Source organism: Trematomus bernacchii, unplaced genomic scaffold (assembly GCF_902827165.1).
Source record: "Trematomus bernacchii unplaced genomic scaffold, fTreBer1.1, whole genome shotgun sequence".
NCBI lineage: Eukaryota > Metazoa > Chordata > Actinopteri > Perciformes > Nototheniidae > Trematomus > Trematomus bernacchii.
Window position 1 is genome coordinate 9,368,122 of NW_022987313.1, and position 13,452 is coordinate 9,381,573.

Sequence of the window (13,452 nt, forward strand, 5' to 3'; positions counted from 1 at the left end):
TTCCAAATCCCCTCGCTGGTTGCCCTCTGTGACAGCACGTTGTAAAGCACAGCATGCTCAACATAACAATATTACACGGATGGGTTATGGCATTGCTTTGACTATCTAGACAGAAATGTGAGCGAAAGTTACTCTCCGGCTCATCGTGTTTCTTCTGCTATGTGTTTCCTACTCTGCAGACCATTTCAAGGAGATCTGCCCAGCGGGTCACGGATACACGTACTCGCTCTCTGATGTGCAGATTTCTGTCACGCGGCTCGGGGAAGATGATCTGCAGAGCACGGGAGTGTCATGGGAGGAGGAGAGCCCCACTTTCTCTCTGCCTCAAGTACCCTTATACCCGGAGAACCCTGAAACGCCACAAGCACCCCGGGACCCTCAGACTCCTCAGCATCCTCTCCATCCCTCTCACCCAGACAGGGAGACACCTAAAGAGCGGGAAGGTGAGGATACCATGTTTGGTACATTCAATCTCTGCCAAGCTGACTCTGATTCGGATTACTGTGAATGGTAGAGCGATTAAAGTTGCTGCTGAATATACATCTTATGCCCTAAGGCCTCCTAACATAGTGTTGACCTTTACCCATGACATAAACAATGCGGGGTAGCTGAGTGATTTTCTTTTCTCTACAGGATGCAAACGGATTAGCTTTTTTTTGAGAGAACTCAAACATCAACAGGATGTTTTGAAGTGAACCCCCTTTGAGCATCGGAGCAATGCACACAACTAATCCACATGGGCCATACATCTAAATCCTCTGGATCTTCTTGAAATACATCTTCCTGGTTTAATGCTCGTGAGATTCTTTATTGGCGAAGCTACAGGGTTTTGATTTATATCAGGAGACCATTTTGTAAATATTTAGGGATTTCTGTCTTCATTATCAGAGATTTCTATTTCCATGTCTCTCTTTGCATTTTTTTTCTTGGCCAGTAGTCGACACTACTTCTTTTGACACTTTGACCTTTTTCTGTCTGGCTTTCACAGGATAAATACGCCGTAAGCTTTGTTTTATTAGAAATAAAGACCTCCGGCGCTGGGATTTAAGTGCCTAAAGAGATCATGGGTGGTTGTGTATGTTGAGTGCAGTGAGTCATGGTACTTGTATGCAAAAAGAATGGCAACTTTTTGCTACTGATAAACTTGTTGTCTCCTTTCTGTTTTTTTGCAGATACGGAAATTCTGAGCCCAGTAAGTTCTCCCTCCCTGTCAGCCTCTTGGCACGTACTTTTAAAATGTTTATCCTTGAACGATATGCTTTTGCTTTCTCAGCTGGAGGGTTTGTAATGATTATGTAACTTATTCAGACCACATTTTGGTAGAGATACATAACTAATTAGCGCAGAATATGTCGACAAAATGCAGACATACTGCATGAAGATGAATATGGTGATGAAATGTAACCATAATCTTTGACATGTTTGTTTCTTTTCTAGCCAGCCGTTGTGACTGACTCACCGCTGAAAGATCCAGGTATTTGTCTCTTAGATTTACAGATCATAAAACACTACCTCCTCGATGCTGCTGTTCAATGCCTCATCTCAAAGCTCAGGCTCAAAAGTAGTTTCAGTCGGGCACAGACACACGGTGTGTTTTCTATGAATTTCTCACTCCGGTGGAGGTCTCAATGCTGCTCCGCCCTCACGCCAGTGAAAACATTGACTTTAAAGTCTAAAGGTTGACTGAATTCAATGAGTCGACTTGATTTATTTAGGTCATTTGACTGTTTTTAGCCCAAGAGGAAAGAGTAGATCATTTTATTATAGCTGCCCAGTGAGTGACAGCCGGGCAGCAGTGGCTGGGAAAACAAGCAGCTCGTAGAGAATGAGAATTTACTATGTGTTGCAGTGTTAGTGGTTCACTGTGTTCGCACTCACCCAGTCTCCGTCTGTCTTCACAGAGACTTCTCCAGACTCCTCCATCATCAACCAGAGGCCGGATTCAGAGGACACGACCCACACAGTTTCAGCCACAGGTAAAACAATGAATTAGAATTCACATATTAAATACACGGGCTCTCATTGAACTGTCAAAAAAACATGAAAGGGATAGCTGCTGAGCTGGAGGGTGGGTTTATGGAAGGTAAAGGTAAATTACATACTATCTAGAATGCACATCATATAGTAATTTGGATATTTTCTCACATTACATTCACATTTGTATATGTTTGCTAATATAGAACTTGGTAAAGAAACACTGTATATTAAATCAAAAGTCCTTAATTGCCAGGTGGGTATGGAGTTGTAGGACCACGATGCACAATAACTCTTCATTTTTTAATAGTATCAACTACTGGCAGACAGACATTTTTTCAGGCTTACCCAGACTTCAACCGAGAAGAACTTGTATTATGTTTTTATTTGACCTCTTTTTCTCAGAGCCAATTTGGCTTGGAGATGCCGTGCAGCGCAGAGGGTGAGAGGGCGAGAAACCAAGACTGAGTGTGTCTCTTGGAAGGAGAAGCAAAGCTGAGCTGAGAGAGGCCAGATTTATGAAAAGTGAAGGACGACAGTGTTTGGGTGTCAGTGAGAGGAAGAGTGATAGCAAGGAGAATTTACAGTAATCCTATAAAGAAAGACATACTGTAGTTTTCCCCTCCTTAACCGGACATAGGGGCCCAGTGTTTAACCGCAGGCCATTTGGACGGACAAAGACAAGAACAACACCAATGTCAGGCTCTACTGTGCGTGACTTGTTTCTCGCTGACCTCTTTGTAAGAGCTCCGTACCACCTGTTAGAACACTACAGTGCTGTAAAATCTGTTCTCATCCAAGACCTCACCTATAAAACAGACAGGTTTCCATGGTAAAAACAACATGTGCTAATGGAATGCAGTTTTTTTACTTTTAACAGTGTCCGTAATGTTACGTAACCATAGGTCAAAAATATTCCCGTCTGCCCCTTGAGTAATGACTGTGAACATCTCTGTGGCTTCTTGCAGGCATTGACAAGTGTGCCACCACCCCCACCATATGTGGCCGCGGGAAATGTATCCCTGTGCAGACTGGCTACACCTGCCACTGCGAGTCGGGATTCAATCTCAGCGCACTGCAGACCAACTGCATTGGTAAGCAACGATGAAAGACAGAGAGGGGGAGATAGCATGGGGTAACGGTGGGACACTTGAAGTGAAGTAGGGGTCGCACAAACACACACATGCTGACTCTGCCTGTCATCGTCTCTATGCGAGCGAGTCCTCAACACGTTACGTGGCACAGAAGCCTAGAGAAATGAAGCGAGCCAAAAATGAAAAGGATCCGTTTGTTTATGTTGACCTGTTCCTTGATGCCTGACAACATAGAGCAGGCCTTCCAAAGAGCTGCCACGCTGCTGTGATCCCTTACCTCATGGTGAAGGCCGCTTGGCCGCAGACTCTGCTCCACTCGGCTGGGCTCAGGCCAATCGCAGAGGAATGCCTGCACAGGAGAGGAGCTACAAAGTCAGGGCATGAAAAGTGTACAGTCTCTGCCAAAGAAAAGGAACAGCAATGTAATGTTGCATGATGTCTTGTACTCACCTTCCCGGTGTTTTGTCTTTACTTTCTTTCTCTGTCTCCCGTTGCAGATGTGAATGAGTGTGACGAGGAGCCATGTGACGGGAAGGGCCGCTGTATTAACAGCTATGGATCCTATACCTGTTACTGCCACAGTGGCTACAGCCAGGTGATCACTCAGAACAGGAAGTTCTGTCAAGGTGAGACACAGCCCAAATGCCAGCAGAAGACATAATGTTTCCAATGGATGAAAGCCATTACATCGGCTGCTAGCTTTCTGTCTCTCTATTAGAGCACCACACGCTTTGTCTGTCAGCACTGTTCATTTCAAATGCATCCTGCCCTGATTACCGAAATGCTGTGGAACACAATAGTCACTTTCTTTTCCATTCTCCTTGGTTTTCATTCAAACTGGCAGACATTAACGAGTGCAGCATGCCCAACAAGTGCCAGAATGGTGACTGCGTCAACACAGAAGGATCTTACACCTGTGAATGCAACAGTGGCTACGCCAAGTCTTGGAAAGGCCAATGCGAAGGTGACATGCATGCACACATATATTTCACAAAAAAACAAAACATAAGCCAGGCCTATTTGTTAACGTGTATCCTGGTAACAAAACACATACTCAGTTTATCCAAGCCAGGAAGACAACTACGCACAGTCTGTGACAGAGAGAGAGAGATTTGGTGTTTGTATATATTAGCATTTGTAACCTCACTCCCTCTTTCTTCCATATGTGTGCATATTTTTTATAAACAACACATTTAAATATTTCTTTCTCTCTGAGCAGATGTGGATGAGTGCAGGGACCCCAGCTCCTGTCCCAACGGGGTCTGCGTCAACACTCTTGGCTCCTTCGAATGCCAGGACTGCGGCCCTGGGTTCAGGCCCGTCAATGAGAGATGTGTGGGTAAGAATATCCAACGCACCCCATCATAGCAGCAGCACCATCACCACTACCCAAACTCCTCAGGGTGTATCCGACCGCTGCATGGAAAACAGCCGGGTTTCCCTCTGACTCCGTAACAGCTTCCTGTATTAGGTAACATTTACGTAGACAAGAGCTACTGCTCCCAGTTGGCATCACCAAAATAACCAAGGCGCCATGGCAACAGGCCGTACCCTTAATTACTTGCTGACAGCTCATGGTGCAGTACGGTTCACCAAATAGCAACAGATGAAGTAGTTTCTCTGAATTGAGGCTTTTTGCTCAAAGGGAAAAAAATACATAAAATAAATTGTGTGTCACGCTTCAAAATACTTAATACTGGATTTTTATATGTGAAGCGTGGACCACTTTAGGGCCACTTCGGACCCTCCACCCTCTCTCTCTCTCCATTCAGTGTTTCCACGTATGATATATCAACTACTCCGCCCGGCAGCCTCCGCATATCCCCAATATTATTTAAACACATTCACTGTGTTATTGCTGATATTTTGATATCACTGGCCCCCGTAAAAAGATTGTTTATAAAATACTTCAATTTGGGAGAGTCCAAATATTTTTTCTTGGCCACAGCCTTGAACAAACAGCGTAATATTGTTGGAGCGCTCTGGCCACTGTACTGTCGGGCCCAGCGGAGGCTTTATTACCACTGCTGGGCTAACTGAGAGGGCCGAGCCGTCACTGGAGATGTATGAGAAGGTCAAAGGTTTAATTCCCCACTGCACAGAGGTCACGACACGTAAACACATTTCCTCACTCACCCATAGTGTTGACCACGGTCGGCTGTAAAAACTTTTAACTGTGTATTATTTTATTTGAAAACACAAATGGCCGCCGACTGCATTCGGTGTGGGTTGTGTTTAAGCTATCACGCTCCCAACCTGAAATTAGCCCTGTTACATAAGAGCCTGACTGGTGTGACTTACCACATCCCCTCTCTATGACCTTGCACCCCTCTAATTTGTTTGGAAACCCAAGCTTTCGGAGTGAGTATTCCAGAAATGTGAAAAGCCGGAAGACAGAATGAGGGTGGAAAATATGGAAATGCACTTAAGTTGTAATTTGGAGTTCTTTTAAATAGTTTTCTCAGGGAGTCCGACGACTGTGGCCCTTGTTTAAAAATCTCCGGATTAACTTGCCTCCAAAGGAAACACCACTTCAGCCACTTTGTGTTTGTGAGTCTACTAATATTATTCATTTTGTGTAAACCCGGTGTGTATAAATAGCAACTGAGAGGAAGCCAGTAAATGGGGGATAACGCTGGAGGTAAATATTTTTACTCCGAATATCCACCAAGGCAGCGCTAACGGGCCTGCTCACATAAAACAGGCAACATGAGCGCCAGGTTTCCAGGGTTTGCTCCAGTCAATTGAAAGTAGCACAGTAGTTTGGGTCCAATTGGCCAAATCATGGATAAGCTTAATTGCTGGTGTGATAGAGAAAACAGTTCGGCCTGAGAGATGCCAGATGATTGCCGAAACAAAGCATTGAGCCATACTGACAGACGTCTGGCAGTGCCCACCGCTAGGCAAACAAAACCCAGCTTGTAACTCCCTCGCAGTGTGAGAGCACTCCGTTTCAGCATCGCTATCACGTCCTCTCTACACTTCCTTTTGCAGACAAATTATTTACCTTCCTCTCCCCTCCTTTATTTTTCTTCTTTTAATGTCTCTTTCTCACTTACACTCACATAATCAGAATCTCTCCCCACACCTTGGCCAAAGCTGAAAATGTGCCATTGTTAACACTTGGTCAAATCCACTATAAAACATTATTTCTGCATGAGGTTTTCCACAAATAATCCCTGGGTTTACTGTTCTGACTCACGATGTGGAAAAGACAGCTACTGCTGCAAATAGTAAAAGCTCTTTGAATGAGGTTTGGGCACTGATGTAATGTAATGACTGCTATTATTCAGTCATTATCAGCTAATTATGCTGTAATTGTTTCCCTTTTACTAATGCAACATTGGTTTTATATACACGTCTTTGTTTTTATGTATTGTTTCCTGCTGTGACTGCCTACATTTCATAGGCATTTCATAGTTTATCTTGTGTTAAAGACCCGGACACCCCGAATTACAAAAGCAATCATTGTTCTCACTTTGATCGAGTGTTTTGTAGCATCGCACATGTTTGGTTTTATGTGCTATAGCTTTTGAGACATCTTTCTTTTGGTTTTCTGCATCTCTGCCTAGAGAAATAACTTTTGTTTGACTTTTCCTGCATTGGGAAATTACACTTTATTACCTTCAACAACTGAAATAGTCTCCAAATAAATAGCAATTGGAGTTACTGCGACATACTGGGAAAGTTAAGCTCCTGTTAAATGCTACAAATGTTATTTTTCATTGCTGTTAGCACCACAACTGACCATTTAATTTCTTTGTATTGGGTGGTCGGCAAAAAACAGGTAGATATCTCAACAGTCTAGATCAGGGGTGTCAAACTCAAATACACAGTGGGCCAAAATAAAAAAATGGGTACTAGTCGAGGGCCGGACTGGTTCAATGCTTATTGCAAAACTTATTGAAATGAACTTATTGCACATATTAAACCTGGAACTAACAAAGCTTAAATGAGGTCGGCCCAGACCCTAGGGGTTTTTAAATCTACTCTTAAAACACACTTCTTCTCCCTGGCCTTTTAGTCAGAGCAGAGCACGACTCCTGACTTTTCTGATATATCTGTTGTAATTTATTGTCTTTTATTGTGATTGTAGTAATGTGTTTTTATGTGATTGTAGTATTTATTACATGTACAGCACTTTGGCCTGACCAAAAATCGCTTTTAAATGTGCTTTATAAATAAACCTTGATTTGATTTGATTTAAATGATTGCCTATAAAAACAACATTAAACATTAAATAATCAGTTGCATTCATTTCTTATGGCTCTATCTGCAGCTTTTCCGGAGTCATTTCTTATGAGTACATTTTTCAGCTTCAAAAAAACTATTTCCCTCAAAGAAAAAAACAAACATGCCCTGTTGTCGCAAGAACAAAAGTGCAGAAGGAAACATCCATGTAAACTCAGTTTGACCCTTCAGTCACATTATGGCTGAATAAAACCTAAAATGCCCATCTCACATACGTTGTGTCCTGATTTTTTCTGTCCTCAGATGTAAACGAGTGCTTGAACCAAACAGCATGCAGTCATGGAAGCTGTGTCAACATCGAGGGCTCCTACAGGTGCAACTGTTTCCAGGGATACAAACTCTCACCGGACAATATATGCGAAGGTAAGGACATTCAGAAGTCAGAAATAATTTACTTTACAGCTCTGTGAATATATCTCTCCAGTGCTACTACAGAAGCCTCCAGGCACTAATGACAATACAACAATTATTTTGTATCTTCCTTCTAGATGTGGATGAGTGTGCGCTTCCTGGAGTTTGTCTCCACGGCCGCTGTGTCAATCTGGACGGCACCTACAAATGCACCTGTAACCATGGTTACCAAGTCATCTCAGACGGCGCAGCCTGCGAAGGTCTGCAAAGGATTATCTAGAGCTGTTGGGCGTAACTCATCACTGCATACTTCTCAGCGTGTGTAGCTCTCTTTGCATCGGTGTAATGTCTGCAAATTGTTTCTTTTTGTTAGATGTCAACGAGTGCGCAACTGGTAATGTGTGCCCTGCGGGAATTTGCATCAACACTGCAGGTTCTTACACTTGCCAGGATTGCAGGCCTGGGTTTGGACCATCTGCTGATGGACTGAGATGTGAAGGTATGAAATGGGCTGTTTAATGATTTCTCCTAAACTGTGGTTTTTGACACATATCTGTGACGAAGTGTGCGCCAAGTTTAAGTGGTAATTGGATTTTCTGTGTTTTTAGACGTGAATGAGTGTGCCCAGGGTGACTTGTGTCTTGGTGGGGTGTGTGCCAACACGGAGGGATCCTACACCTGTACCAGATGTAAGGCTGGCTACAGAGTGTCTCAAGACCGGCAGAGGTGTGAAGGTAAACTCCAGCTGTGCTCCTTCTTCAGTAAAAAACACTACGACTGTTGAAGACTCACTCAACACATCTGGGCGTTTTGTCACCTCAACAATAAAAACTCCAAATGAAACCCCTCCACATAGTATTCAGTCTTTATAGTGATCAGTGTCCATGCATGTCTGTGCGTATCTTTTAACCAGATGTTGACGAGTGCCAGTCCGTGTCTCCCTGTGCCAATGGGATCTGTCTGAACTCGGAAGGCTCTTACACCTGTGAGAACTGCCCCACCGGGTACAGGGTATCATATGACGGAGAGATCTGTCAAGGTAGGATTTTTCAACACCACTTTTAAAAATGGAATCCAGCATGCTGCCATATGTATATTATTAAGCCTGAAAAAACGAACACTGGTGGGGTTTAATGGTTCTTTCCTTTCATCAGGAATGTAGTCTTTTGTTGGGGCTGTGAGACGCCCCTGTCCCCGCAACATATGTCTAACAGTTTGTGTTGTTTTCACGCCAGATATTAACGAGTGCGCGCTGCCAACCACATGCCCCCAGGGAACATGTACGAACACAGATGGCTCCTTCACGTGTATCGTCTGCCAACCTGGATTCAGAGTCTCTGAGGATGGACAACAGTGTGATGGTGAGGATTGGCTGTGTTTGTGCAGGAATCTAATGTGTTTATTCAGCACAGGTGTGTCTAGCTTCCTCTTCTGTTCAAACGTGCCAAACTGTGCCTTAAAGGAATACCTAACCCACAAAATAATGATTTGTTTATCAATTACTCACACCGTGATACATTGAATTTCCTGTTTTTTTGTTTTTCTTACATTCTTACATTACAAAAAGGTAATTGATGAATAAATCTAAATGAGGTACTTGGATTATACTGCATGTGTTGCGTCAGTTCAGTTGGAAAAAGGATGTTGTCATACTGTTGTTGCTGTTGTTAACCAGTAACCTTACCTCCATTCATTGTCATTCGTTTTGCTGTTCACCTTGGAACCATGCAAGAAAAACAAACTTTGATTTTGATTTGGGTGAGTAATTGATAAACAAACGATCATTGTGGTGGGTGAAGTAGTCTTTTAGTACACAACAAAGCTGCGTTTAAAGTTGAACGTGCGAGCTCTGTGGAACATGTTGCTTCATGTTGTACATGAACAGCATCAGGTGTGACAGCTTGGATCCCAGAGCTCCATCATAAAAGCCGTAAAATCCCAAAATACTCCTTGTAGACATCACATCATAGCTGGATCCTGGAGCCGTCCGCCTCTGGTACCGCTCATCTGATCCTGAGACACCGGCCCTCAAATAGAACAAGATGATGTCAGGCAAATGTTCTGCAGATAGCTCATCTTAAGAGATAGAGGTGTCGACACTTCTAATTTCTAGTTCCAGTTCTTACCGATCTAGCTGATTACAACTGCCGGGCTTTATTCATTTGAAGCCAGAGATTATAATCTTTGCTATGATGTGTCTATGTTTGTGTCCAGATGTGGATGAGTGCTTGGTGTCTGACGTGTGCCATGGCCAGCTGTGCTTGAACACCCCAGGTTCCTACTCCTGCAGGAGCTGCGGAGCCGGCCTGCAACTGTCTGAGGATGGTTACGGCTGTGAAGGTAAAAAAAAAAACTTGACGTTTACCTGCCTGTTAAACACTTTAAGCTGCCACAATGGCGAACATGGTACCAGAGTTACGGTAGAGCAGCGTCATACAGGAATGCATTAGACCCAGAATATGATTACAGAAAATCTTTGCAGTGCTCTGTAATTTGTCCTGACATGATTTATGAGATCAATGCAGTGAAACGGCTGCTTTGACGAGTCCAGGGAGGTCAGATCTGTCATTACTTCATGGGAAGCAGAACAAGAATGACTGTTTAAATGTAGTCAAACATGGCCTTACTTAGTCATATATACTGCGGTGTGTTTTTGAATGGAAGTGTGGATGTAGCCCAAGAGGAAGATCCCCTACTGATATGTGTCTCTGTGCTGGGAAAAGGTTTTATAAAACAAGCCCGTGTCCAAGTCGTCCTCTGATAGGATTTTAATGGTTGTCTCTGATGCCATGGAAAATATTAAAGTTTTAATTTGAAATGAAGTCAACCACTCCCCTGCCTTCCACAACGTGCAGCTAGCTCGCCCTGTTGAACTCTCCATGTTCAGCCAAAGGCAAAACGGAGCCGTCTCAATCACTTAACAATGGCCCACACTCTTTTCTCCGTAAGAAATACAATCTGTACCTCAAGGAATTTCCAGTGATCATATAACAGCGAGCCAGTGACTGTTTGTAGATACAGTAATTATGTGCCACCTGTAATAGCTTGCTGTTTTGGATTCAATGACCGTCCTGCATACTTATCTCTCCACCCTTTTTAATAAAACACTGTCAGTGTGATCTAATAAAGAGTCACACACACACATCATTTTTAAAAGATAAGACAAAAAGTGGGCTCGCTATAAACTAGATCTAACCTTTTCTTCTGCTCCTGTCTCTCAGACATTGATGAGTGTGAGACCCCAGGTGTGTGTCCCGCGGGTGTGTGCACCAACACAGAGGGCTCCTTCTCCTGCATGGCCTGCGACCCGGGCTTCACTGTGGCTCCTAACGGGCTCTCGTGTGAAGGTACGGCATATTGGGTGGTTCGCTCTGGTCCCGAAATGTATGATTTCTGCACAATCATTTCCTTAGTCATCTGTTCCAGCCCAGCATGACTTTTAGGAGTGAAGAAGAAGTCATTACTTGCTGATGATGCATACGTTTTCTTACACTGTGGTCTAGAAGCTCCTCATCCAAATGACAGAACTTGGGTTGAATTTGAATTGAGACAGAGGGATTTACAGCGGGTGTGAATGTGTCATACTGATGACGTCTGTGTCTTTGTGTGGCTGTACAGATGTGAATGAATGTGAGGACCAAAGTCTGTGTGTAGAAGGCCAGTGTACCAACACCATCGGTTCCTATAGCTGTTTCTGCCCCGATGGTCTGGAGATGGTGGATGGGACGTCCTGCAGAGGTACACACACACACACACACACACACAGACACACACACACACACACACACACACACACACACACACACACACACACACACACACACACACACACACACACACACACACACACACACACACACACACAAACTAAGTCTTCTGACACACAAAACATACAATTAGTGGTTCTCAAAGCTTACCTCATGTTGGCACCCTAACACAGCTGTGTGTGTATATTTCTGACAGATATCAATGAATGTTTAACCGTCATGGGGATCTGTGGTGAAGGAGACTGTGTGAACACTAAGGGCTCCTACACATGCATGTGCCCTGATGGATTCACCACTGTCGATGGGAGGATCGGCTGCCAAGGTATTGTAGGAAACAGTGGGAAATTATTCTCAAATGATTTTAGGGGCTTTTGTGTAATTGGGTGAGGCAGAGTAATAACTTGATAAAGCTGTTTGTAATGTAATAATGATTATACCCCGTATTGCTTATGTCATTTTACAGTAACCTTGTTGGCCTGCACAATAGCATTCATTGAGTGCAGGCAGGGTGACCGACAGTATCACTCTCTGTCTGCTGAGGCCAGGCCCGGGACCCTTGGCATGGGTGCTCAGGCCGGCCTGTCCGTTTAATGGGCCGTGGCCTCATCCACTGTCTCAGCTCACTCTCCCTTTCGGACATCAGTTTGATGTTATTCCAGCCGCACCCAGTGACCCACTGGTCACAGCGATGGGAGAAGAAAAATGAGGCCTGCTCATCAGCTATGGAAGGCTTTTCTTTTCAGCAAATAACTTTGGCTAGGATTTCAGAATTGGATCAGTGTTTTTTTCTGGTGGGTCTTGCAAGTACAGTAAGAGGTGAAGTTACGTAAACCGTCTAGCGGTGAAATACGCTTTTGTGATGTGAAGCAGGTAGGATTGAATCTCTGGATCCAGGCCCCTTTAAGAAACTGGCTCAATTCTTGATGGTTTAAGTTTGACTTACAATAGAGGAGGGTCAGTCCTTGAACAGGGACATTCTTCCACTGAGGCTTTGGCCTTGGAGCGTCTTAGATATGGTACACAGACTCGGAGCAAACTAGCCTGCATCAGGTACTTTGGCTACCCGCCACAACAAATACTCCACTCTAATTATCCTATAAATCAGCAGTTGTCATATATTTCCTTGCAGCCTTCCATTGTGTGTACAGTGCTGACACAAAGAAAGCCAGACCCCTCTGACATGAGCCTGCAGGGGGAGGGGGAGGGAGGAGGAGGGTATGAGTTTATGGGAATGAAAGATGGGTTGAGTCAGATGATGCTCGGCAAAATGATGCTTGCCCTTGACCAGGCCAGTCTTTCAGCAGAAACAGAACAAATGTAAGAAAGGACTGACAGCAGACTGAAACACATCTAAATGTAATCTAAATCAACAGGTTGTGCCAGGGCCTTGCTGAGCCTTTAGTACAGGCTTTAAATCACCTCCAAAGCTCTTCAGTCTCAGTAGTTTATGTGTTTACTTATAGTCTGGGCTATTGTTTTTTTTTTCACCCTATCTTTGCAAATGGGTGTTTGCCTTGTCGTCTCTGAAAGATGAATCTGATTATCAAAGGTTGGAAAAGGACGATGGGCTTTAACCCAGCGGTGGATTTCCCCCGATTTCTTGACTTTCCACCTCCTTTTCCCGCAGGCCTACGTGCCTTACAAGTTATGTTGTAATGCCGCAATTATCCACCAATCTACAGCTAATCAAGCAAGTCGCATTCATTATTATTATTTTTTTTTACGAATCGGATGGTGAGATATATGTTTTTTTCCCTCCTTTGTTTCCTGTTTGCCGGTACACTGTTAAGCTCTCCAAATGGCCAATGCATCTTGTGCTCAGACAAGCGCTTGATTACACATTCTTTTTGTAATTCTTATGAAAAGGAGTGGTGTTCCCTGTGGATGTAATGAAGACAGAAGATATATGGGGATATTAAGTGATAATTAACATGTAGCAAATCTTGACACACCCTTCCTCCAATTACCTTATCCCTCTGTGGGACGAATAAAGGTATTCTGATTCTGATTCTCTC

General features: G+C 43.8%; 1 protein-coding gene across 2 annotated transcripts in view; it reads left to right on the plus strand.

Annotated features, from left to right (window-relative positions):
• The window catches only part of LOC117478236 (latent-transforming growth factor beta-binding protein 1-like), an 82,327-nt gene that overhangs the window by 53,614 nt on the left and 15,261 nt on the right, over window positions 1-13,452 (plus strand). Inside the window, exons 12-29 of one of the 2 annotated variants that reach the window (XM_034125210.1) lie at window positions 180-443; window positions 1,173-1,192; window positions 1,438-1,474; window positions 1,902-1,976; window positions 2,943-3,068; window positions 3,566-3,694; window positions 3,913-4,032; window positions 4,288-4,407; window positions 7,563-7,682; window positions 7,808-7,930; window positions 8,044-8,169; window positions 8,279-8,404; window positions 8,584-8,709; window positions 8,906-9,031; window positions 9,885-10,010; window positions 10,892-11,017; window positions 11,289-11,408; window positions 11,634-11,759. In XM_034125210.1, the coding sequence (XP_033981101.1) occupies window positions 180-443; window positions 1,173-1,192; window positions 1,438-1,474; window positions 1,902-1,976; window positions 2,943-3,068; window positions 3,566-3,694; window positions 3,913-4,032; window positions 4,288-4,407; window positions 7,563-7,682; window positions 7,808-7,930; window positions 8,044-8,169; window positions 8,279-8,404; window positions 8,584-8,709; window positions 8,906-9,031; window positions 9,885-10,010; window positions 10,892-11,017; window positions 11,289-11,408; window positions 11,634-11,759 (2,136 nt within the window). The remainder of the gene's footprint in view (window positions 1-179; window positions 444-1,172; window positions 1,193-1,437; window positions 1,475-1,901; window positions 1,977-2,942; window positions 3,069-3,565; window positions 3,695-3,912; window positions 4,033-4,287; window positions 4,408-7,562; window positions 7,683-7,807; window positions 7,931-8,043; window positions 8,170-8,278; window positions 8,405-8,583; window positions 8,710-8,905; window positions 9,032-9,884; window positions 10,011-10,891; window positions 11,018-11,288; window positions 11,409-11,633; window positions 11,760-13,452) is intronic. The other variant, XM_034125217.1, reaches the window with a different exon arrangement.